Source organism: Physeter macrocephalus, chromosome 4 (genome assembly GCF_002837175.3).
Source record: "Physeter macrocephalus isolate SW-GA chromosome 4, ASM283717v5, whole genome shotgun sequence".
Lineage (NCBI taxonomy): Eukaryota > Metazoa > Chordata > Mammalia > Artiodactyla > Physeteridae > Physeter > Physeter macrocephalus.
The window spans coordinates 4,659,870-4,683,446 of record NC_041217.1 but is presented as its reverse complement, the minus strand read 5'-3'; the positions used below and the strand labels follow the sequence as shown (position 1 = coordinate 4,683,446).

The 23,577-nt window shown below is 44.5% G+C and overlaps 1 protein-coding gene across 1 annotated transcript in view; it reads left to right on the top strand.

The window, feature by feature from the left end:
• CRB1 (crumbs cell polarity complex component 1) overlaps nt 1–22,050 on the top strand; it is a 281,561-nt gene extending 259,511 nt beyond the window's left edge. The window contains exon 13 of the mRNA XM_024130639.3: nt 21,420–22,050. Coding sequence (XP_023986407.1) covers nt 21,420–21,635 — 216 coding nt within the window. The 3' untranslated portion in view covers nt 21,636–22,050. The remainder of the gene's footprint in view (nt 1–21,419) is intronic.
• Nucleotides 22,051–23,577: the final 1,527 nt, after the last annotated feature.

The window sequence follows — 23,577 nt, the reverse complement described above, 5'->3', positions numbered from 1 at the left end:
TCTTCAAATCACAATTTTAAAAAGCCCCGTCACTTTTCACTGAGTTTCCACTAATTAGCATTCAGGAAGGAGTAAATATAGCACTAACACAGGAAAAGGTTCTTAAATGTTATTTTGATGTATCTCAATCACTGAAATCAGATCTGATTCAGTTCACTAATCTGTTTTCCTTTCATCTCTTCACACATTATTAAGATTTCTGCTTCACCAACTATAATTAATGCTCTTCATTTCTTAATGTGAGGTCATCACCACCGGCTTCACAGAAATCATGTAACATAGAGTTTCACCTTCAGAACACATTTCTTCATGTGTCCAAAGTAGAATGGAAACCGGCGATAGAGAGCAGGGCTCCTGGATTGCAGGCATAAGTGAATTAATTGGTTGGTGTTAAACCACAGACAGCAGAGGGAAATAAACAGGTGAAGTTTGCCGCTGAGTTGACTAGCTAACCAAATCATACATCTTTTTAGCTACCTGTCAAATCAGTTCTCATCATTAAAAAAAAAAAAAAAAAAAAAAAAAAAACTCCCTAAAGTGATCATTGCCTTGCTACAATATTGGACTTTGTGGAAACTGATTTTTAAAATCAGTTATTTACCCATTCATCCACCATTATCAAGGGTCTGCTATAAACAAGGCTCTGAGCCAAGCTTGGTGAGAAACTAAAATGTACGCAAAAGACGTGCTGCTGCTCTGAAGAGCTTAGACTAAGGGAACTGGGGGACTTCCATGTATAGCTCCACCCACACAGTTCTCCAATTTTGTAAACCATGGAGATATTTGAAGTGAATGTAATGATGTGTGCTGGTTATGACACTGATGACTGTACTATTTATTGTTCAACTGGAATACTTTGAGAGGGAAAGGAAGCTCTATTCATAATCACATTGGCACAACAGCCTGAACTGACATTGTCCTAGGAAAACCGAGACACATCCATCCTAGTTATTCCCCCCGGAGAAGTATCATCTCTACCTGACACACTTCCATTCTCTTCAGAATGTCACTGAAGTCGATCGCAGATCATTTTAGAAATCAGATGACCACGTTACAAACCAATTAACTTACCAAAATGGCTCAAAGTGAATAATGAAGTTGATTGCATCTTGTTTTCGTTTTCTTGAGTTATTCCCCTTGCTTTTTACTCAAGAAAAGCTTTTGGCATTGGTTCCATCTATTAAAAACAGAGTTGTGATCAACAAAACTGAAGACTACTAGTATGCAAGTGAATATCATGATGTCATCTAGTTTAACTTAACATGAATTTAGTTTCTCCTAATTTTTCTTTTCAAAAATGGAGTGTGTAAATTCTTATACAGTATGGATTTTCTTCTCGACTGACTTATACTGGCTTTAGGAAAGGAGGCTGCAGATCACTGAATCCATTGCTAATCATTTTTGTGAGAGCCAAAAACTGGGCACACTCTAGGAAATTTCTTATGTGAACAAATTTAAATATCAAGATACCTGACTTGAAATTGGTACTTGTTTTAACTTTATTTTTCCTTGACACTTTTGTGACTCATAATGTATATTTATGGGTTATATGTATATTATTTTCCCAACCTTGATAAAAATAGAAAAAATTCTTTTCTTCTAAAAGGGCATAAAGATCATGGCTATTATCTTCTTCTCACATTGTAATGACTGAACCACAGATTATTTCACGTGGGATGGAAATCTATTGGAGACTAGCTGTATAGAGGAAGGAAGCGCCGTATTAAATATAACTCCTCCAAAAACAAACAGGCTATTTGCAAAGAAATATATTTGATCATTTGGAAAGCATATTCACGATTGTTTCATTGTCCACCTGAATTTAATTTAGTTGCACATAAATCTCTGAATAATATTACTTCCACCCACTTCCCCTAACATTTTTTGATACTCCTATGCTGATAACAAGACTATGTTGTAAAGGAAATTTGAGGTACCCGTATATTTGTTATTCAAAGTGGCAAAGCACATATTAATTTCTGATGAATGAATGAAATCACTCTGGTTGATACCTAAAACTCAGGAAAACATCTGTTTTAAAGCTAGTATGTTCCCTCAAATTTTTCAGTAGCCAACTTGTTGTCGTGTATAGTAGATAATAAATATTAACTAACTTACTAATATAACGAATGAAGTGTTTTTGAGGTGAGTTCAAAGTGGCAGTTTCTAACTTTGAGAACCGTTTGTGTGTATGTGTGTGTATTCAGCCTGTCCCGTAGTTATTAAAATTAAGATGAAACTGATAGTGCATATTAAGTACAGAAAGTTGGCCCATTTTCCCCGCCAAATTCGCAGAATGAAAAAGGCAAGACTTGGTCTTTAGTAACCCCTTTGGTGATGGTAGGGTCTTGAGGATAAGTGATCTACATTCTCCATTAGGGGAACATTCCTTCCATCCAAGAAACAAATGCACAGAACCCTATTATTCATGTTGAAGTGAAATTTGATATAAATTGGCTCTTTACTGAACCATTTCCCAGAGGAAGCTTAGATTCATAAAGATGTAGGCTCTCACCTCTAACATAGTCACGTGGACACCCAAGGACACTCTCAGAGCAGCCCTCCGGGATATATTTAATCTGACTTCCTCTTTGCTTTTAGGAAAGCATTCCATTATAGCAGAATGGATGGGGCCCCTAAAAATCTTAGTAATTCAAGAGAGGAGTATAAGTTTTCTTCTCTTCAAAGATGAATATGTTGAATTGTTAAAATCCATGTCCTTTTAATTCACCTCCTCTAAAACCAGTAGGAACTGACCACTGTTGCAACTTTGAAAAAAAGGCATTTTAAAGAATCTGTTGCTCTTTGCTCTGTGAGCTTTGAATTCTCGTTTCATCCGTCTTTGCCTGGTCAAGTATATATGTGCTCAGAACTTGCCAGCGAAGGCTTCCTTTCTCTTCTCCCTCCCCATCAGGGCTGGGAGTGCCTTCACACTCCACACCATCCCAAACACACCTCCATCGTAACATTTAATGGTAACAAGGCTAATAAAGTTTAATAACTGTAGCGCTTACTCTGAGCCAGCCACTATGCTAAGGTCATCTCACACATTATCTTAATTATTTGTCACAAAAATGCCAAGACTTAGGTGGTATTATCTTCCCATTTTACTGATGAGAACACAGAGTCAGAGGTTAAGCACACCTTTCCCAAGCAGATCCAGTTCAGAAGGTGTAGCACCGAGCATCCAGGCTCTGGGTCGCGTGCCCCACTTACCCAGGAGCAATAGTGCAGATGCTTCTGCAGGCTGTGAGCTTCAGGAAGGCTGTTTAACTTTGAAACCTCAGTGCCTGGCAATCCTGCCTGGCAGAGCAGGTGCTTCAGTACTTACTGAAGGGATAAATAGATGGACGAATGAGTGATTTGTGGTATGGGGTTTACCCAGAGCGAGGGAGGGCAGGGAAAGTTATGCATGGAAGATAACTGACCCAGGTCTTCGAACGAGCAGGAATTTTCTTAACAAAACAAAAACTCATGTTTTCCTGACATGATTTTTGGTTTTGTTTGATTGTTTGTTACCAAAGGGCTAATTAAATTGGTTTTCCCAGAAGAAATTAAGTCACAAATAAAGTAGTGTGCCTGTTAGCAAAGAGAGCTCAGGATCCCAAGTTCTCGTTCGTGTGTAAGGGCCACGCTGCATTTATGATTACCCACTGCCTAGATGATCGTGAATTCTTCTTTGTGTAATTGCATCTGCATCTCAAGGGTTTGAGAAAGGAAACCTGGAGAACAGCCATCAGAGCCATAAACTTCCTTCGGGATCACGGAAAGAGGCTTTAAAGACCTAAGACAGGGAAGGAGATTTATGGCACTGATCCCAAAAGATGATAAACATCGGACAGACTGTTGAAGAGCCCTACGCAACGAGAGAGGGAAAGATGCTGAAGAAATTCAGGTGGGGCCAGGAGAAAAGGAGGACCCGGGAAAGAGCTAGAGTTCTTCCCAAGTAGAAAGGGCCCTACGGCTGCCACACGTGCCCAGGCACGTGGATGAAATGCCTGTATTTGCCCCGAGAGCAACATTAGCAAGACCAAAGCTTATCATTTTTCACAATTTGTCTGGTTGTCAGACAAGCCTCACCAAGAAATTTCCAAATGTTCTACCCTTTTCGAATTCAGCTGCACCTGAAGGTCTGAGCCGTCCACTCCCTCCTTCTCATTGCCAGCTCATCCCCCCTCTGAGCCATCTTCTCCTGCAGTAACTTCTCCCGTGGGATGAGCTGACATTCTGGGCCTCTCAGCAGGAAATCCAAAGTTCTGTCCTTTCACAAGTCCCACGACGATGCAGGAAACTGCCGAGTCGGTGCCGTCGCCTGCCCCCGAGAGCCAAAGAAGTAACCATCGCATCCACACATGCGTTTCTGCGACCTGTCTGACGGTGGGCTGGACACAGGGAGTGAGGAAGGAGGGCAGGGGATCAGGGAAATATAATCTATAATCCCTACTCTAAGAATTTCAAGAAAACAACAATCTGGTTTCAGAGGAAAAAGAGAAACTACAAGACATATTGAAAACAGCCCCTAATTTATGTTACTGAGGAAAAGCACAGTATGAATTCACAGAAGTCTGGTCACTATGAGCTATTCCAAGAGGGGGAGTTTTCATGGAGGTTATGGGAATTAAACGAGGCCATAAAATACGAGAAAGATTATTTGGAGGACAGAAAACGGGAGAGCATTCAAGAGAGAAGAAAGGTCACAAGAAAAGATGCGATTGTGGGAACAAAGTTTGGATGATGTGAAGTACACAGAGTGGCCAGGCCTGACTAGGACAGATGAAGGATTCTGGGAAGTGATGGGATGTGAAATCAGGTAAATTTAAGCTAGGGCAAGATTATGGATCCAAGCGCCTGTTGCAATCCAGCCCGAGAAGGAAGAGTCATTTCCTAATAACATGTTTTAGGCCTCTCCATGCTTTCCTCTAAATTATTTCCAATAGGTTGTGATTATCTGTGGGCTGCCACTCACTTTGATTAGAAGGATTACCTTCCACCAAAAATGGTAGCACCTTTCTTTAATGATGGTTTAATTTGACTGATGAAAACGCCTCAATGATATTCTCAGTCTTATTCTTTCCTATTGGAACTCAAACTAATACAAACTGTTCCTTGTTCCAGGTATTCTTTTTTTTTTTTTTAATAATGCCTTTCAGGCAGGAAGTTTTGTTGAATAGATTTGGTGGGGTGGGGGCTGTTTTTTCACTAGATTATTAAAGGCACATATTCTTTAACTTAATTTTTGATTTCTACTAATTAAAATTTCCTCTAGGCATAGTTTTGTTAACTACGATTTGCTTTAAGCATCTTTTTTAAACTTCATTTGTATCTTTCTAAAGTTCTTATTCATTAATTGAGGATTTTCAGGCCCATGATGCTCTCCCTTTTCTTCTCAAAGGACCAAAGGCATGTTTTTGGTCTGAGGAGATTCAGATTGTCTCCCTTCCCTGAAAACTGAGCAAATTCCCTGGATCAGCACCATGAAAAAAAGATTCTTTGAGGCGATAGACTAATGCTGCTATCATTCATCATCTTAAAGTACATACAATTAATAAATACATTTAGTCACTTTTTGTAAATGTCCCAATTGTGCAAATCCTTATAAAATGTACCCTAGACCAAGCAGGAGGTGGTTGAAGCATTTCTGTGGTTAGTGCCATCTATTTTCAGAGCTAAGGAAGCCAGAAGTTTCTGAAAGTGGACCATCAACTGCCCAAGAAGAGTCACCAGCCCAGGAAACCCCACTGGCTCAGGGACCAGGTGACCAGGGCCCCCTGGTGTCTCTTCCTCCTAGAGCTAGGCCTTCTCTGATGTCGAGCTGTCCCGATGATCAAAAGTGCCCAACGTGTAGTATCTCATTTAATCCTAACATCAGTAGGAATGTTATTGCCACTTTACAGATGCCAAAACTAAGGCCCAAACAAGTTAAGTGATTTACTCAGACTCATCACTGATTTTCCTCCAAAATACAATCTTGGGTTTCTGTTTCCTAAATTATAAAACACAACACTTGGAGATTGTTTTTAAGCAGACTGCCCTACCCAAATGTTTCAGAAATGTTAGCATTTCTTAATTGTAAAATGGGTGTTTGAAATAGGTACCATTATATACAGTTGAAGGAAATGCAAGTTTTTCATGAGACAAACTGCATCCAGGGAACTCTGGAATGTTTTGAAGAACATTTCCAGGGAGAAAATGAAAAAATGGAAATGGAAAGTAGATCGTAAAATCTGCCCTGTGGCTCTCATGGAATCCGGTACCTATTTATTTTTACCAATTAAGTCCTGTGAATGCTAAAGATATTCACAGCTGGCAGTATGTACATTATCCTAATTTGCAGCTTCTTGAGGGTAAAGGTCATGTGTGTTTGAACTGGGATAACTCCATTGCCACTTTAATTACCAAAGTAAATGCTCTTGAATTACAGAAACCAATATAAGCATCTCAGTTGAATATTGTATTTGCAGAACCCTAAGTGATGACTTTGAGTTTCCCACTCACCTTGTGGGGTGAGCTCAAGAGGTACAGGTTCTGAGTAATTGCATATAATTTGTCTTCCACCCGGAGACAGAAATCGTGGCGTGTTTGGCTGGATTCCCGCCACGGCGGTGGGGGCGGGTTGGGACTACAACGTGCACCTTTGTGCAGAGGCATTCTGGGATGTAAAGAGCCTGGGAGGCACTGTGAGAGTCACGAAGGTGATGTGCGTTTACAAAGGGCAAAGCATTGGAGTGGCTCCCTGTTCAAATAAAATATTCTGGGAGGGAAGAGTAGGCTGTGTCCCGCTGATTAACTCACATGGCACTGTTAGCTAGAGCAGATTTGACAAGGACGCCATCCTTGGCCCAATTGCCTTTTAAGGATTTGTTCACTGATTTACTCATTCCAGTGGTCACAGATTGCAATCACAATGACGGGCTCCTGCTGAGTTCTCTGAGGTCAAAGTGAGGCCCAGGTGGGCCTTGACGCGCAGATCTACCAGGTCTTCCTCTCTACCTGACAAGTAAACCAAGTATCACCTGGATAGACCAGGAGCTGCTCGTCATCTATGTCAAGTTTGCTTTTGCATTTGTTTTACAATGCTATCTAATTTGTCAATTCAGTCAAAAAGAACTCAAGCACCTGCAATGTGTCATGGACTCTGAAGTTGACAGGAGAGAAGAAGATGCTATATTCTGTTTGAGTGCAGCTTTCTAAATATAGAGAAGTATGGATCTTGAAATCACACAATAAGACAGAAATATGGCACGTAATGAACTGTAGGAGTCCACGGCCGAGAATATGCCAATTAGAATTTTTGCTACACAATTCAAAGCGTGTTCTTATAAATAAAAGTAGGGAGACTTTATAACATTTTGTACACAGGTAATGCTGCCTCCCTTGATTTTGTACATGGTAGTGTAGGATGACCTTTTTGCGTCAGACTTTTTATGGGTAGTAATGTGCCATTGCAGTGGGACAGCTTAAGTGCATTTTAGGGACTCCTGTATCACCATCCTCATCAACCGGCATTTATTGAGTGCGGGAACTATAAGTCATACTTATATACTTTATATAGAGTAAAATACGCGTGCGTGCTTTCACACAAACAATGTTGAGTCCACTTTTTTAAATCTACAAGAAAATAGGAGCTCCTATATAATGGTTTTGAAATTAGTGTCTCAAAAGGAGTATAAAAACAACCCTGTCATTCTTCCAAGCTCACGGAAACCTTAAATCCTTTGGCATTGGGTGAAATGTGAAAGGCCTTCTTAGTTTGTCCTTAAGTGTTCCCCAGTGTCCTAAAAGCATTATAGACTTCTTCATCCAGGAGGAAGCAAAACAACCAATGTGCTTTGGGGAACCAGGTATAATAAATGCTGTAGCTTCCAGAAGGATTAGCTCCTTTCACTTGGAAATTACCAAATGGATGTACAATTTTTTATTATAAATTTAAAACTTTCCATCAAAGTCAAATTCTGCTGATGTTAGTCAAACCTAATCTAGGCATTGATTCAAGAACCTGCTGATGGAGTAAAAAATACATGGAAACTTGTTAACAAGAAGTTCAGTTTTCTACATCTCAGCAAATCATGCCAGAGTGTCATGTAATCTGCTGAGCTCAGGCAGCCCAGAGCCAGGGAAGATCTCTTTCTTTTCTGCACCATTAATATTTACAGTTGGAAGCACTACGTGGGTGCAATCTCAGTGCTGCACCTACAAAGGGAGTTGTTGGCTTGATACCTTGCTTTCTGACGCTGTGAAGCAAGGAAACAGCTACCTTCTTAATCATCGCCTGATAACATTGTGTTGAAACTGGAGGGTAGCACAGGGCTGTTTTATACAAGCAACAACCCTGGGAGATTTTCTGCATTGTTTCCTTGTTTTATTTCTTGATAGACTTGCTGAGGTGTTAAAAGCATGGGACTGAAAGTTGTGAATTATGGGTCCTTTTCTTTGTTCTCTGCCTGAATTTTTCAGGGTCTATGCGGGCACAGTATATAGAGACAGCTTACCTCCCAGACAGCCACTGTGTGCTGGGCGCCTTCCTAGAACTCACGAACAAAATCCTTGCACTTCTCAGCCTACTTTGTTGGAGCTTATTCTGACATGCAAAGTCCCCCAAAATTAAACCAACGCCAATAAGCAGGGAAACGCAGCTGGTTATATAAGTGCTGTCCATAGCAAGAGACCTGAAGTGTAAAATAACTATTATTACTCATCTCTCAGTGTGTAAGTATGTCGAATAAGGGTAACGTAGTTGAAATTCAGGGTAGATTTGGGGCTACATCTATATAGTGCTCTACCTAGGATGCATCTGTGCATAACTGAACAAGCCCTGACCATTTGGGTACCGGATCTGCTGCTTAAGTAATCTGTTACTTGGGACAAATTGCTTAAAAGATCTTTTAATTAAGGGCAATGATGTCTGTATCATTTGACTATTGTGAAGATTAAAATGAGGTGACTTGTCAGATGCCAGGGACAGATTAAGTCCTCAGGTTTTAATTACTTTTTCTTTTTCCCCTGTGTACCACCTTTTAGTTCCAAAGTGGTTTACAGCCGATCTCATTGTAGAATATCGAAAAGATGAATGGCCTGGGTGGAATGCACAAATAATCAAAGATCTAGTTGCCACCTTGCAGTAGAAATACTAGATTTATTCTAGGGTCCTGAGACCAGGGAAAGAGGCCTAAAAACAGGTGGCAAAGAAATTTTAATAAAAGAGAACAAGGAAACCATTGGGTAGAAGGCCAACCTCTGAGAACCTCTTAGTATGGAGGCGATTCCTGCCCAGGTCCGCCACACAGAGGAGTGGTTGGCTGAGGTGAGGCGCGTTGTAACTCTCTTCTCGGAGCCGTAGCTGTCCCTTGTGTCGTTAAATCAGAGCAGATGGCTTCCTTTGACACCCCGCGCCGTCAGTGGAATGCAAATGCTTCTCCTAACAGCACTGAGAGTCCCGAGGCTGCGTGTTTAATCTGTGCTGTGCGAGCACAGTGACCCTGACAAGAACATGAGCGCAGAGCACGTTTGGAGAATTGGCAGCCATCCTCGTAAACAGAATCGGGGAGGATTCTGCAAGCCTGGTGACTAATCTTGGTTTTCTTCCTGAGGCTCTTAGCACAGCCGTATCCCTGAGGACAAGTCATCTAAATGGTGGTGGAATCGAAAAGTTATAGACCCAAGGGAAATATTTTATAAAGGTGGGAGAGGAGTGTTATTCTGGGGTCTGGGAAGAAGAAGCAACAAAACTGGAGAGGCTTAGTTTATAGCTTGAATTCTCAGTTCTCAGTCTCTTTGGGAGTTTAGAAAACAAAATTTCCATATGTTTCAAATTATTTAAGTTAGTAAGGGGACTATTCTTCAGGCAATTACTCCAAACTTCGGGAAAAAAAAGAATGTAAATAATTAAAATTTCAGTATGACACAGAATATGAGAAAATGCAGCAATCAGCAGAGATTATCCGGAGAATAAGCCTTATAGTTTGGAATATTAATGACAAATTATAGAACTAAAACACAGTTTAACATGTTAGCTAGGTTATCTAATTTCTTCTTAAAAAGGTCTCTGAACTGGATAGGAAACAGAATCTGATCTTCATTTTATTAAAACAGTCACTAGAAAGTAGTCAGTGGCAAAAGGAGAAGATTCGTCCTTTGAGCCCTTTGTAGGGAAGGAAGAGAACTTCTCAGGCAAGAATCTCCTAAACCATTATTTCAAAAGGCAATGCAGACACGTTGTATATCATAGTTACTGTGTACATACACTTAGAGCTCCAAAAGTGTAAAATAACCAGCACAGCTATATTGTCTGGTCTCATAATAGGCTGTTAAATTCTATGCTACATTAATACATAGAGATAGGGCAACTGTAGTTCAGCAGGATTTTTAGACTGAGTTAAATGCTGTTAGACTTTATTTTTGTCCCTCCAGGAAGGAAGGCTGTACATCCTCAATAGCAATGTAAATAGATCTTTACCCCCCGTTGCATTTTGGGACATTTACGTGGACTATTAGCAAAATCAGACATAAGGTTTTTGTGTTTGTGTTTTGTTTTGTTTTAATCCTGCTATAGAGTTTTACCAAATGGCTTATTTGGAATTTGAAAGCCTGACTTCTGAAAGAACTCTTTAGTTCTAAAACTAAATACTACTTTAATCAATCTTCCCAATATGAAGGTTTCTATCTTTGCTGGTGGTAAGATAGATACCCTGGTGTTCTAGGTGGTGACAAGCTCATAGATTTAGGAATGTTCACTTTGGATCTGACCAGCCTCAACATGGCAGGCGCCTTCCCTCTTTAGACGTAGCAAGTCTCAAACGATTTGGAAGGGAGAGAGCTGCACTGTGAAAGGATTCCCGTTAAAGCACGCAATGCATCTTTCATCTTCCACGAGGCAGACTTTGAAACTGAAAATCTGATAATTTGATGTAAACCGACAATGACAATAGAAATAGCTACTTCTGAGATTATTTAAGAGAAGGTACAGGGTATAGACATTGATCCACGAAACACTGGAAGCAAGGGTTTTTATTTCTATGTTTGCTTTGTAAAATAAGAATAGAGTAAATGGCACAATAGATTATATAAACAAGGACTTCAATGACAAGCTGTCAAAGTTAAGGTAATATATTTCACACGGGTGACTTGATGCCACACTTTATCGCCTGCACGACGGGAAACCAATTTGAGTCTGGTCAATAAAATACAACCTCCAGAGCTGGGCCTGGGGCACAGCTGACATCATGCAGCAGAGCCTGGTGACTTGGCACTTACTTCTGCTGGGACCCAGCAGGCGCTGGTACGGCTGCCATGTGGGGGAGGTCAGACATTTAAGCTCGATTTGGTTAATAAACACGGACGCAGGTATGTCAGGAGAGAGGATGCCGTTGATCTTCGTGCTCTGCTAATTTAATGCAGGTCTGAGGTATCAGTGGAACTAGTTATTCAAAAGCTGGATTTACTGCAGTCTCACAACTGTTGAAAATTAAACTACATGTGCTGCAAGTTAGGGGTTACTGGAGTATCTCATTATAGAGGCTGTTTTTTTCAGAGGCTGGAATCTTTGCTGAATTACTGAGGGACCTATTTGAATGTAGACTTGGACCAAATAATTTTCTGATAAGTTGGCCATAAATCCTCAGTAAAATAAGCTTGGTGTTCTCAGCATATCTTTTAGCGTTTTTGATCATTTTTATGGCTTTCCTTTTGCTGGTCAAATTATCCTTATATGCCCCTAAAGCCCCCCTGACGTGGATTAAGCCAACACAAACCAATAGACCTTCATTTCTCTGGCAACTGGTTCTGATTTGGGGGCAATAAATACAATGACACAGACTAGATTACCTTTGCCAAAAGGACATGTGATAAGCCATAAGGATGTTGGGGATTTGGCATTCTTTCTCCTGCTTAATGTGAGAATGAATTAATAGCAGCTTTTCACCGACTGAAGAAAGTTGGTAAGAAGAAAGAATTCCAAGTGAGGAAAGGGCCAAGGTACAGCTTTTAGGTCAGGAAGGACGATGCCAGGAGATGGTGAGAAAGTCCATGGACGCCCACTGTGTGCCTGGCACTGCGTTAGGCTCCAGCAGGAGGGCTCGGGCCAAATGTGTGAGGAAACTGGCATGTGATGTGATCCGTGAATGTCTCAGCGTCTAGATGGAGATAAAACCATCGATGGGCACGAGATTTACTAGGCAATAAAAGTATAGCAGGGAGAGAAATCAGCAATACTTTTCTAATATTTCTGGGAAAAAAATGAAAGCTCAAGAAAATCAGAAAACAAATAGTGCAGTGAACACATACCCTTCATCCAGTTTCAACAGTTTTTTAAATATTTTGCTCCCTTTCTTACCTCTATATACATACATTTTTTGCTCTAGCTTTAGAGTGTAGGTTGCAGACGTTGTAACACTTTACCACTAACTATTTCAGCAAGTGTCTCCGAAGAAAAAGGACTCCCTTCCACAACCATATACCAGTATGGCATTCAAGAAATTTACCATCTCATGTGCTATCCATGTTCGGGTTTCTCTAATTGTCCCAAAATTGTCCTTTAGATTTTTGGTTTTTTTGATCAAGGATACAATCAATTGCATTTAGTTGTTAGTTGTCATGTCATTTTCGTATGATTTAATCTCACAAGTCCCCCTGCCTTTTTAACTTGTTTGCTGGATATTCTCCTGCTTTTGAAATGTTGTATAAAATCAATTGATATTCTTATCAATCACCTTCTAAAATCTATAGACCATGTCAGAGAAGGGGTATAAAGAAATTTAAAGCCTTCTGTGTCCTACAAAACCCAGGTTAGTAGAGGAGTCCTGGCATATGAGGCTGATAGGTTTCTTACAAGAGGTGTAGGTCAGATGCGCTAGGAAAGAACCTGCAGAGAATATCCAGGAAATTGCACGTGCGATTCTGGCCTCTGCTTCTCTGAGGGAGAGGAGAGAAGCTTCCTGGAAGGGACTCTGTCTGGGTTACTGCCCAGGTTGGGTGAACGCTTTTCCTGACACATGGGCTGCTGCTTCTCTTCGGCGTGGGGCTCTGCAGAAGCAAGAAGCACTTCCCTCCACCAGCCTCCCAGGCAAGCAGGAAAGGCCCAGGCACGCTTCTCCTTCTCTCTCCCGCTGGATCGTGGTGTTTCCTTCTGCCTTCAACACCCTTCCTTACCTCCTTCTCCCAGAGTGCCCGTCTCCTGAACCGTGGCGGTTTGTGTAGCCGCCCGGCCCGGGACCATCACTCCACGGTGAACCCTCTAAAGGCGATGCCTATGCCTCTGGATCCCGCGTGTCCAGGACCCGTGTGTCCCGTGTGTCCGTGGCTGCGTGCCACGGTGACGGCGTTCACTGACGATGCGTGAGTGAATGAGCGCGTGAACAAATGCGTGAACGATGTCCCCACCGATAAACTCCCGGCAGTAGAGAAGTCTCCCGACGACTGAAAAAAGAATCGAATCAAGGCGTTCAACAGAGCCACCAGCGCTACCAGTGGGTGAGTCAGTAACAATTGATCGGCCACTCTGTGCAAAGCACTGCACTTGGTCGTGTCGGAAAGTTCCAGAGGAAACAGATACTCATCCGTACAGTCCTGAGGGGCGGGGTGGAGGGTGGCCTAACCCCTGATGAACAGGGCAGCACGTTCAAGTGCACGGGACAGGGCACGCCGGGCAGGCCGGGCCGCAGCTCTTCTAAACGCTGCTGAGCCCTGGGCGTCGGGGAATGAGATGCTGGGAGGAGAGCCCGCGGGGTCCCCGGGGGATGTGCAGAGGGCAGCTAAGCCGCAGGGTGCTCTGAGCAGAGGAGAGGTCTCCCGAAAGGGCCTGTTCATGCTGGAGGGGCGGCTGGGCGGGGGAGGCTGGTCCCTGCTCGAGAAGGGCGGGTAAGGACAGTCGCCTTGCTGACTTCACAGGGAAACGGGGGCAAAGTCAAAACGAGCCTTGACTTAAAACTCCGCAGGTTGGGCTTGACACGGTTAGTTAGGACTGATATGGTTAGCGTCCGTGGGCTTCCCAGCCAGGTAAGCAAGCTCTTTTTTTTTTTTTTCTGTAGGGCTGGCTGGCTGGGGTAGACTCTGGGGCAAGAAAGAATGGCTAGAGGACCGTTTAACCAGCCACGTAAGAGACAGTCACTGTCTTAACCGGCTTGTGACCCTGAGACTGAACAAGAGAGCAATCCGAGCGGAAGGGCAGGGACTGCGTTCGGAGTGGCTCCCAGCGTAAAATAATGAAGAGGGAAAGGGTGTCCGATTGGCAGACACCAGTGTGAGCAGCTCACGGTGTGCTGCGCGCTGCACACCCGAGTCTTCAGCTGGCGACCACTGCTTTCTGGAACGCAGAGAGAGAGAAGGAGAGAAAAAAAAGGAAAGGAAGTATGACTGTCTACCCAGGTTCTCTGAGACCAAAATGGGCCATGGTAATGTCCAGGGGGTCACCTAGCGGAGACAGAAAGAATGTTTCACACATAGAAAATGGTATTTAAAAAAAAAAAAAATGATCTCTCGGCTCTCCTGCTTGTGTCACCTGACGACATTCCCATCCGGGCTCTGGGGCAGGAGAAGGTGAAAGCAGACTGTTTGTGGCCGATTCCACGGAAAGGAATAGTAGCCAAGTTCTATAATAATAATGGCCCCCTTCGCTCTCTGATCATGTGGTTTCTGATCTGCCACAGCCCCTCCGAGGCGCCCTGACCTTTCAGCGGAGTCAGAGAGCGGCTGTCTCTCCCCCTGTGGGTCACAGGCTAGGGTGTCCTCCTGCAGGAATCCCCGGGGAGAAGCTCTGTGCGTGACGTTGAGAGCGAGCTCGCCATGTGCTGCTGGGCAAGGCTTCCTTCCAGCGGGATCACCGCGGGGTCCCTGGGGCACGGATGCCGGTCCAGGGGCTGGGAGGCAGAGGATGGGCTGCACCTTGACGGAACTTCCGCCTTGGGAGGGGAGGGGAGGGACGCCCCCCCCCCCACCCCGTGAACTGTTAGGTGTCCCAGGGCGCGACGTGCTGGAGAGAGATGAAGCTGATTACAGTTAAAGAGGGCGATCAGGCAAGGCCTCCCTGAGAAGGTGACAGGATGTGATCATCCCTACCTGGAATTTAAACGTTTCTGTGCGTACAACATCTGGTAACGCCCCTGACCCAGAGTCAGCAGAAGGGGCCGCAATTATCTTCAAACAATACATTTACAAAAACATAACGAAATCTGAGTTTGGGCTGCTGGGATTCGGTTCTTGTATGAGGCAAAGAGCGAATTTTTATTCATAAGGCCTGGTCTTCCAAGGAGAACAATTACATCACTTATACCACCTGCTTAAGGAGAGAGACGAAGAAAGCTGTGTCTCCAAACTTCTAGCTACATCTATGCTTCTGCTGAAAATGTGGCGTCCTGAGTAGGAGAGAGCTTGTGAGACATCGGGGCAAGAATTCCAGACCCAGCACTAGATGGGTGGGGCTGGGACTGCCGGGCTCACCACTGTACTCTAGCTGCCACTGTGCTCACACAGAGGGCGTGTTCAAGAGCCATTTGCTGAACGCAGCAATAACTGTGTCCCTTCGTGACCAGTGTCACAGCACCCCTCAAATCTCAGAATAACGGTGCTCTTCCCCTAAAAGCCCACACACGTCACGCGCGGGCTGGTGGTCATTTGTGAAAGAAGCGATGGTTTCAACTAGGGCTGGAACCCTAGTTCCATGCAGCCTTGTGCTGGACCAGCTCCTTTTCTGATTTGTCTCCCGTGTACCAAATTTCCAGTAGCGATTCCAACGTCTTCGGTGTGGGGCCTGATGTGGAGATCACATTAGAAGGTTCCCAGGACAGCACCCCTCGGCGGGGGGTGGAGGTGGTGCCTGGAACCACCTCGTGTCGCCGGGTTTCTCCCATCACCAGGCTGTCAAGACGGTCCCCAATTAGTAGAGTTGTAAGGAATTGTAATTATTTGGTGAGAATTGGTTGAAAGACTATGTCGGTTTCCTTTGCGAGCCTGTGTGTCTTCTGGGAGAGGCAGCACAGCGGATGAGGAGATGGGAGCGCCAAGGAGAAAATGCTACTGGGCTTGCGGTTCAGACGCCCCCTGGTCCCCGGTCCCTGTGGCCGTCAACTGCCTGGAGGGGCTCCGCGGCTGACACGCTTCCCAGTCCTGAGCATTTTACAAGGTGGCAGGAACATCTGCTGGGTGGTCCCCTCCCCGTGCCAGGATGCTGCCCCAGGCCCCGCTTTCAGCTTCTCAGTTCCCTGTTTCCCCCCTTATAACTGTAAAGTGGACAGTGTATTTATGGTTGAAAATTGGCTGCTGCAGCAATATTCATTTTAAAAAGAGAGTTCTGGCACATATTCAATATTACTATGGAAACGGCTGTTCCTAGCAATTCACTAATAAGAGATAGTTCAAGGACCCAGGTCTGTGTGGGAGTTTTTTACCATCCACCAAATTGAAGACCTACTTGTTACAATAGTAATTCACAAGAACTGCTCTCGCTCTCTCTCTCTCTCTCTCTATCTCTTCTTTATTCTTAATTTGAAGGCTGAGAGTCAAAGAGATGTCCTCATTTCACTTTAGATACACAGATGGAAGTTAATATTATAACCGGCTTTGTAAAAACACATCTTTAAAGTATTTTTCCCATTAACCACTAATGCTCATAATAGTACATAACGTACTATTATGTTCTTGTGTAACACACACACACATTTCAGAAACTCACATATTGACGCTGGAATATAACCTGTAACCAACTAGTACATCCAAACGCTCTACCTTCCCGTCTTCAACTCTCTCCACATATTTCCACACGACGGACCTATAAAGTGAATTCTTAGAAGGGTTTGGGGAATTCACTCCACCCTAGTGTTTTTCAGGAGCCAGTTTTTAACTCCCAACATTTCTGCTTTTTTCAACTACAAACGTACTTCTGCTGATTTTACAAAATCCCACGTGAGAAAAATATGCCCCTAAGGGGGAAACCACAGCCTCAGTCCTAGAATTTCCTCACTTCAAGTCAAAGCTTTAACGTCTTTACCTCCTTTCACCTGGAAATAGGAGGTCAAGTTTCCTAAGATATCCTGTTTTTCCAGGCTCCTTCCAATGTGTTTATTGTTTTCACATTTTTCCAAATTGGCCCTAAGTATTATGACAGGCGGATCCTGGTGCTGAGGACAGAGGTAGTCTCATTACTTTTCCTTTCCAGACAAGCCAGCTCGTTCTGTGTTTTCAAAATCAGATGAACTCACCAGCAGTCAGCTAGCGAGGGGCTGTGGGCCCTGACGGCCAGATGGCCCAGGCCCCTGCCAGCTCCAGGTCAGCGGCTGCCCCTCTCCGCTCCCAGGCTGGGCTCTGAGTCCCGACTTGTTGCCAGAGTGGGTGGCATCTGGTGGGTGTTCTGACGCCCAAGCAGGACCGGGGAAATCAGCCGGGGAAGGGTCATCACTCTGAAGAGTGCTAAACAGGAGTGACCACAAGGGCTGACTTCCCTTCTGAGCCTGCCCCTCAGAGACGCTCCACACGCCTGGATGCTCCACGTCTCAGAGCAAGCCTAGGACACAGGAACGACGTCACTCCCGCTTTACAGGTGGCGAACAGCAGAGATAAGTGTAGGACGCCAGTGGCAAAACTGGATTCAAACCCATTTCCGTCTGTTTCGCAGGTGCATTCTGTTTCCAGTCTCCCCTCAGAGGAATCACAGTATAGAATTCCTCTTCTGGAGTTTAAGGAAAAAAAGCTAATGTGTATTTCCAGCGTGTTCTAGCTTTGGCTCAGGTGAGAAGGTTCAAAATAAGTCCTGGCAGTTTCCCCTGAGAATGCCAGCGTGCGTCCTTGTCTTGGGTCACATTTGGCCACAGCCAGTCAATGTTTCAGAATGAATCTTCCATGGAGGAAAAAAAAAATGAAGCACCTATTTATTTTATTCTGCAGATGGGGAGTTCAAAGTCACCACAGTTTAATGTGATCGTGTATAAAATGTACATTTAAACAGGATGTTAACAATACAGATTGCAGCATAAGCCATCTGAAAAGTAATTTTACGTGAAATTTTAATTAATTTGGGGTCTGTCTTTTCTGAAAAAGGTTATTCAAAAGTGCCGCATTAGCAGCACAACCCATCCAAACAGGGCTGGCCTTAAACTCACGCTGTTTTTCAGGACGGTCCACACCTGGTGGTCTTGTCAGTTCCTGTGTCCCAGCAGTTTCAGTTATCAAAGGATCCATTCCAGGGCTGTGTATTTTAAGCCCAGTTGAAGAATAGCAGAGCAAAAAAGGCCTTTCAGCCAGGGGAATTCAAAAGCAAAGGGCCCTCCAGAGGCGATTTCAAACTCCGACTCCCTAGGCTCCCCACCAAAGCTGAGTGACACGCCCTATCTGATATCGCTAGGCCAGCCATTTCATCCAAAACTTTATCTGAAGCTCGGAATTGCCACGTTAGGCTTGTAGGTTGGCTCCCGGGTTGTATCCCGAGGCACTGAGGGAGTTCTAGTTCATCTTTCAGAACTAAAGGAAGTCAGCGAGGTGATACATCACATCTTCACGGCTGCTCACATTCTCCTGTGCTGAGAACTTACTCTGGGACATTCTCTTTGGCTTTTGCATCTGTTGTGTCTCCTGACTCCCATCCCTGGGAGTAGATGCTAGGATCTGGTGTTACAGGTGATCAAACCCAGGGTCTTTCAGGGACTGGCTGAGGCCCGCCGCTCGGCACACAGCCGGTGGAGGCAGGGGGTTTCTCTCAGGTCTGGAGCTGGCCCTTCCATTCTCTCCACATTGCTGAGAGCAGTGGAGCCTCTACAGACAAGAGCCTTGGTTCCCCACAGGTCCCAAGATAAGTGAAGTGGATCAGTCCTCTGGTTCTGCCAGAACTGGGGTCCCAACGCGAACTCAGAGCCTACACCTGCCATGTCCCCTCCCTCTCCAGCTGCAGGGCGGCAGGTGCGAGGGTCTGGGCGGCATTAGCTTTCCCCGTGCAATCATTCTCAGCCCAAATGAGAAGACGCCAGAGAAGTTTAGAAAACAGAGGCAAACCAAGTGATTCGTCTCCTCTCTGCGCGGCTGTGGGCCCTCCCAACTCACCCACCCAGCAGAACAACCATCGACTCCCAAAGCTGACACAGTTTACTGGACAGATTAAGGAGAATGCAGCATCTAGAAGGTGCTAGAACAAGAGGGTTCCACAATCTGGAGGGCCCCAGGTAACACCAGGGGGTCCATCCGTCCTGCTGAGACCCAGACTCCTGAGCTTTCAAGGCCAGGTCTGTGGCTGTATTCATCTGCCCCAGCTGTCGCTACAGATAAAGGATGCCATTGCCACGCAGTGCGGCCGGAGAACCTGCCCTCTGGTTGGGGTAAATAATTTTTCTCAAGAACGACTGAATTCTAGGAAACTCTATGTGCTTTCCTCCAATAACTGGAAGAGTTGCTGTGACCCAGCATTTTAGACAATAATGTGGAGAGTAGCAGCGCACACCTGGACGTCGCCCAGGAACCTGACGCTAGCTTTTCCCAGCCTAAAGGCAGTCTTCCCGTGCACGCCTGTTTCTGCTCCTGTGTATCTTATCCCAGTTAATGAGACCCCAGCCAACAGGGTCACCTCCTGTGATGACCATCCTTATCTTCCCTCCGCTCCTCCCCAGCCTCGCTTGCACAGTCTGCCGTGGAGTGACTCCGCCTCCCAAGTCTCTCTCCACCATTTCCTCTTCAAGTCTCACTCCGCTGGCAAACTTAGACCGAGGTCCTCTCACCACGACTAATACAATAAACTCCTGTTTCCTCCACCTCCAGCCCCACCTTCACTTCCACCCGCCCTCCACCCTGTTACCAGAGCCAAGTTTTAATGAAACACAGACTTGATCGTATCATGCTCTCACTCAGACACCTTCACTGGCTCCCACTGACCTCAGGACCAAGGCCGAATTTTAGTGTGGCTTTCAAGTTTCTTGTCCAGATTCATCTACCTTATAGTTCTATCTCTCACCAACTTTTTAAATCCTTTTCCCACTCAAACGTACACATTTATGGACCATACATTTGGTCACGCCGGGTTTCCTACTGTTTCCGCAAACTCTAAGGACTTTTATGTACTCTTGCCCTTTTGCTTTCAAATTGTTTCACCCAAGTAGAATTTCCTGCCCGAACTATTTGAGTGTTCATTTATCCTTCAAAAGGTAATCACATGCCACATTCCAATATTACTCTACCTACACCCCTATGCAGTTCATTTATGACATTATCATAACGTGTTTACAATGTATGATTATCTGTGTATATGTGTGCGCGTGGCTGAGCTCCAGATTTCAGACTTTGACTTACCTTCTGTTTTCATCTCCTAGCTCAGTTCAACGTTTATAGCAGACGGTCAACAAGCATGGCTGAGTGAATGAGGGACCTAATGAAGCACGTTCGGACCAGGCTCATAGCGAGCGCACCCACGACAATATTAGGAAGAGATGCAGTATTAAAGGGTTATATTAATTGTGTAATGGCTAAATCAAAGCGCAGTGAACAACAACAGCAAAATAAAAAACACAAAGGGAAACAGAGGTGTTTAAAATTCCCTAGGATGTTAAACTAACAAAGATTACACTTATAACAGTAGCTTGGTTAGGTAACAGGGAATGGGTCCTAGAGAAAGCTAAATGAGAAGGTAAACTAGTTTGCTTCTGCTTTTACTTACCCTGACAGAAATATTTCTTTGAAAACCTGTTAAAAATTCAAATAGCAACTGTGTCCTGTCTTTACTATTTCTGTGCAACTAAATCAGTTTCATTTTACCCATTGCTAAAAAGTGCTTGACAAACACATTGGAATCAACATTGGGCAAAAACCACTCTGTCCAAGGCACACCCCTGAGAGCCCAGGACCCGGCTCCTCCGCGCGGGGCTCGGCCTGCAGTTTTCTGTTCCCAGGTTTGGTTCCACGTGCCGCACGTGTGTCTTCACAACCATTCAATTGTCACATCGAATCCAAGTCAAAGCGATGACTGTGGAAACCCGCGCATTGCAGCCCAGCCTGTGTCTCGAGATCTTTCCCATGAGACCCAACTAATTTAATTTGCTTCCTTTCCCAAGAAAGGCTGTAAAAGAGCCGTGTTTTTTTTCAGTGCAAAATCAGAACTTCTTGCAAGGGAGTCGAAAGATTGTGAGCCTTACATCTCTATAGATGCAGAACTATTTTACAAATAAACGTGTGGGTTCGTCCTTTGGCCTTGATGTCACACAAATGAGCTCAGTCACTGAAATTAAGACACAGTAGATGTCTCCTGCCTCAATTTCTGCCTCTAGACCTTGGACTCTAGAGACAGTCACGTTCTCATGATCTGGGAATAAGGACACCTGACTTTCCTTCCACACCCTGATCTTTCTCCAGCACTGAGTGGCACCTGCGCTCTGCTTGGTTTCCATTCCAGGGTAGTTCCTTGACCTGGACGTTCTCCTTTGCTCTGTAACTCACATCACACATCATTTCTATCCTTGCAGTTGGCAGACGACTTGCTCTCAGACGTCTTCGCCGCCACCGGTTCAGTGACTTTAGCCTTGTTGTTGATCCTCTTCCTGGCAGTGGTGGCCTCTGTCGTTGCCTCCAACAAGAGGGCAACTCAGGGGTCCTACAGCCCGAGCCGTCAGGAAAAGGATGGCTCTCGCGTGGAGATGTGGAGCATGACGGCTCCGCCTGCAACGGAAAGGCTGATTTAGGACCATCCTGTATCTAGAGGAAGAGATCCACCCACTGCGAATGGGACACTTGCACCTGAGTGTTTTTCTGACAAACCTGGAGACATCGAGTTACAGCTGGGACCATACTGAAACTGTGGGAAGGACTCCTTTGACCACCGTACGGATGCTCACAGTGGTTCAACTTGACACCATTGTTTTATTGTATTATGTTAGCCAATCACGGAACAGTGTTTCTTGTGCCAATAATTTCAGCCTCATAATTAGCAAAAATACCTTCCTGAGGATGCGACTTCTGGGAAAAGCTCCAGTGCCTGACATTTACACTCTGTACTCTTTGCAACTTGGGGACACGTTTTTAGTTTGCCCATCAGCTGGCAACTGCATTTTTTTTCACACAGAAACTACAGAAAAAAAAAAAAAAAATAGACACATCTCTCACTCTTCCTGTCATGTGGCAAAAGGTTTTAGTTTAGTTTGTACCTATGAGGAGATGCACACTTTTTGTCCTTCAGTCATGGATTCGAGAAAGTTATGGGGAAGACCTTTGGTTAAAAAGCGACTCACCGTCCACAAATAAAAATTGAAATGTGGTTGTTCCTCTTTCTGAATATATATATATATTTTTGCATTTTGTGACACTACATGTGACAAAAGTAACCGCTAGGGGCGTTTGAAGAACATTTTAACTATATCACCTCAAGTGCTACGTTTAAAGTCCTTGCCCTTTGTAAGGTGTTGATTAAGGTCGAAACACTTTCCGAGGCAGAAAACAGAATAAAAGGAAACTTCGTATTCTCAAACCTGAAGGACGAAGCTCTTTCCTTCCAGCTGCTTTTTGATAAGTCAGTGTCAGACAATGACCTTGTCTAAAGGTAAGAACCCCAAAGTACAGTGCACGCACTTCAAGGAGCATGTGTGTAGGACTCTCTGTGTGCTTTGGAGGGAAAATACTGGGCCTTCTATTTATGTATTTTTTCCTCCAAAGATTTAATTAGATTTTTTTATGTGTTTTGAAATGCCTATAGCATGCTATTAAAATAGTATATAAGTAAAAGCTTTAAATGTATGCAGATATTGGTTTGGCCAAAAAGTTCGCTCGGATTTTTCTGTACCGTCTTATGGCAAAACCCGAACGAACTTTTTGGCCAACCCGATATACTTTGGATATATGCTCAAAAAATTAATAACATGAATTTTTATATATGTTCTAGAGCAAGCCATGCTCCTCAACTACTCAAGGACACCACTGCAGAAATCGCCCCTCTACCTTCCACATCATCAGCATTCCCACTGTACTAGATCATTTCCAATAGCACCAAACAGGCTGCCATATCTCCTATCGTATAAAATTACCTTCTGGGCTTCCCTGGTGGCGCAGTGATTGAGAATCCGCCTGCCGATGCGGGGGACACGGGTTCGTGTCCCGGTCCGGGTAGATCCCACGTGCCGCGGAGCGGCTGGGCCCGTGAGCCATGGCCGCTGAGCCTGCGCGTCCGGAGCCTGTGCTCTGCAACGGGAGAGGCCACAACAGTGAGAGGCCCGCGTACCGCAAAAAAAAAAAAAAAAATTACCTTCTGTGGCCCCATCTCCCTCCAATTACCATCCCGTTCCTCACTATGCCTGTCAGCAAAACGTCCATAAGAGAGTTTTATATTCTCTGTCTCCCCTTCCTCTCCTCCCATTCTCTCTTGAAATCAAACTAATTTGGCTTTTCTCTGCACCACCCCATGAAAGAGCTCGTGTCAGGTTCACCAATGGACACGTTGCCAAACACAACAGCCCATCCTCAGACTTCAGCAGCCTTTGAAACAGCAGTCATTCCTTTCTCGAAATACTTGCCACCCAATGGGACACCATTTCTTCCTGATTTTCCTTTTACCCCACCGTCCAGCCCCTCTCAGACTCTTTGCTGGTTTTCCCTCATCTTCCTCTGCTTTATTTTTTTTCCATACTGTTTATC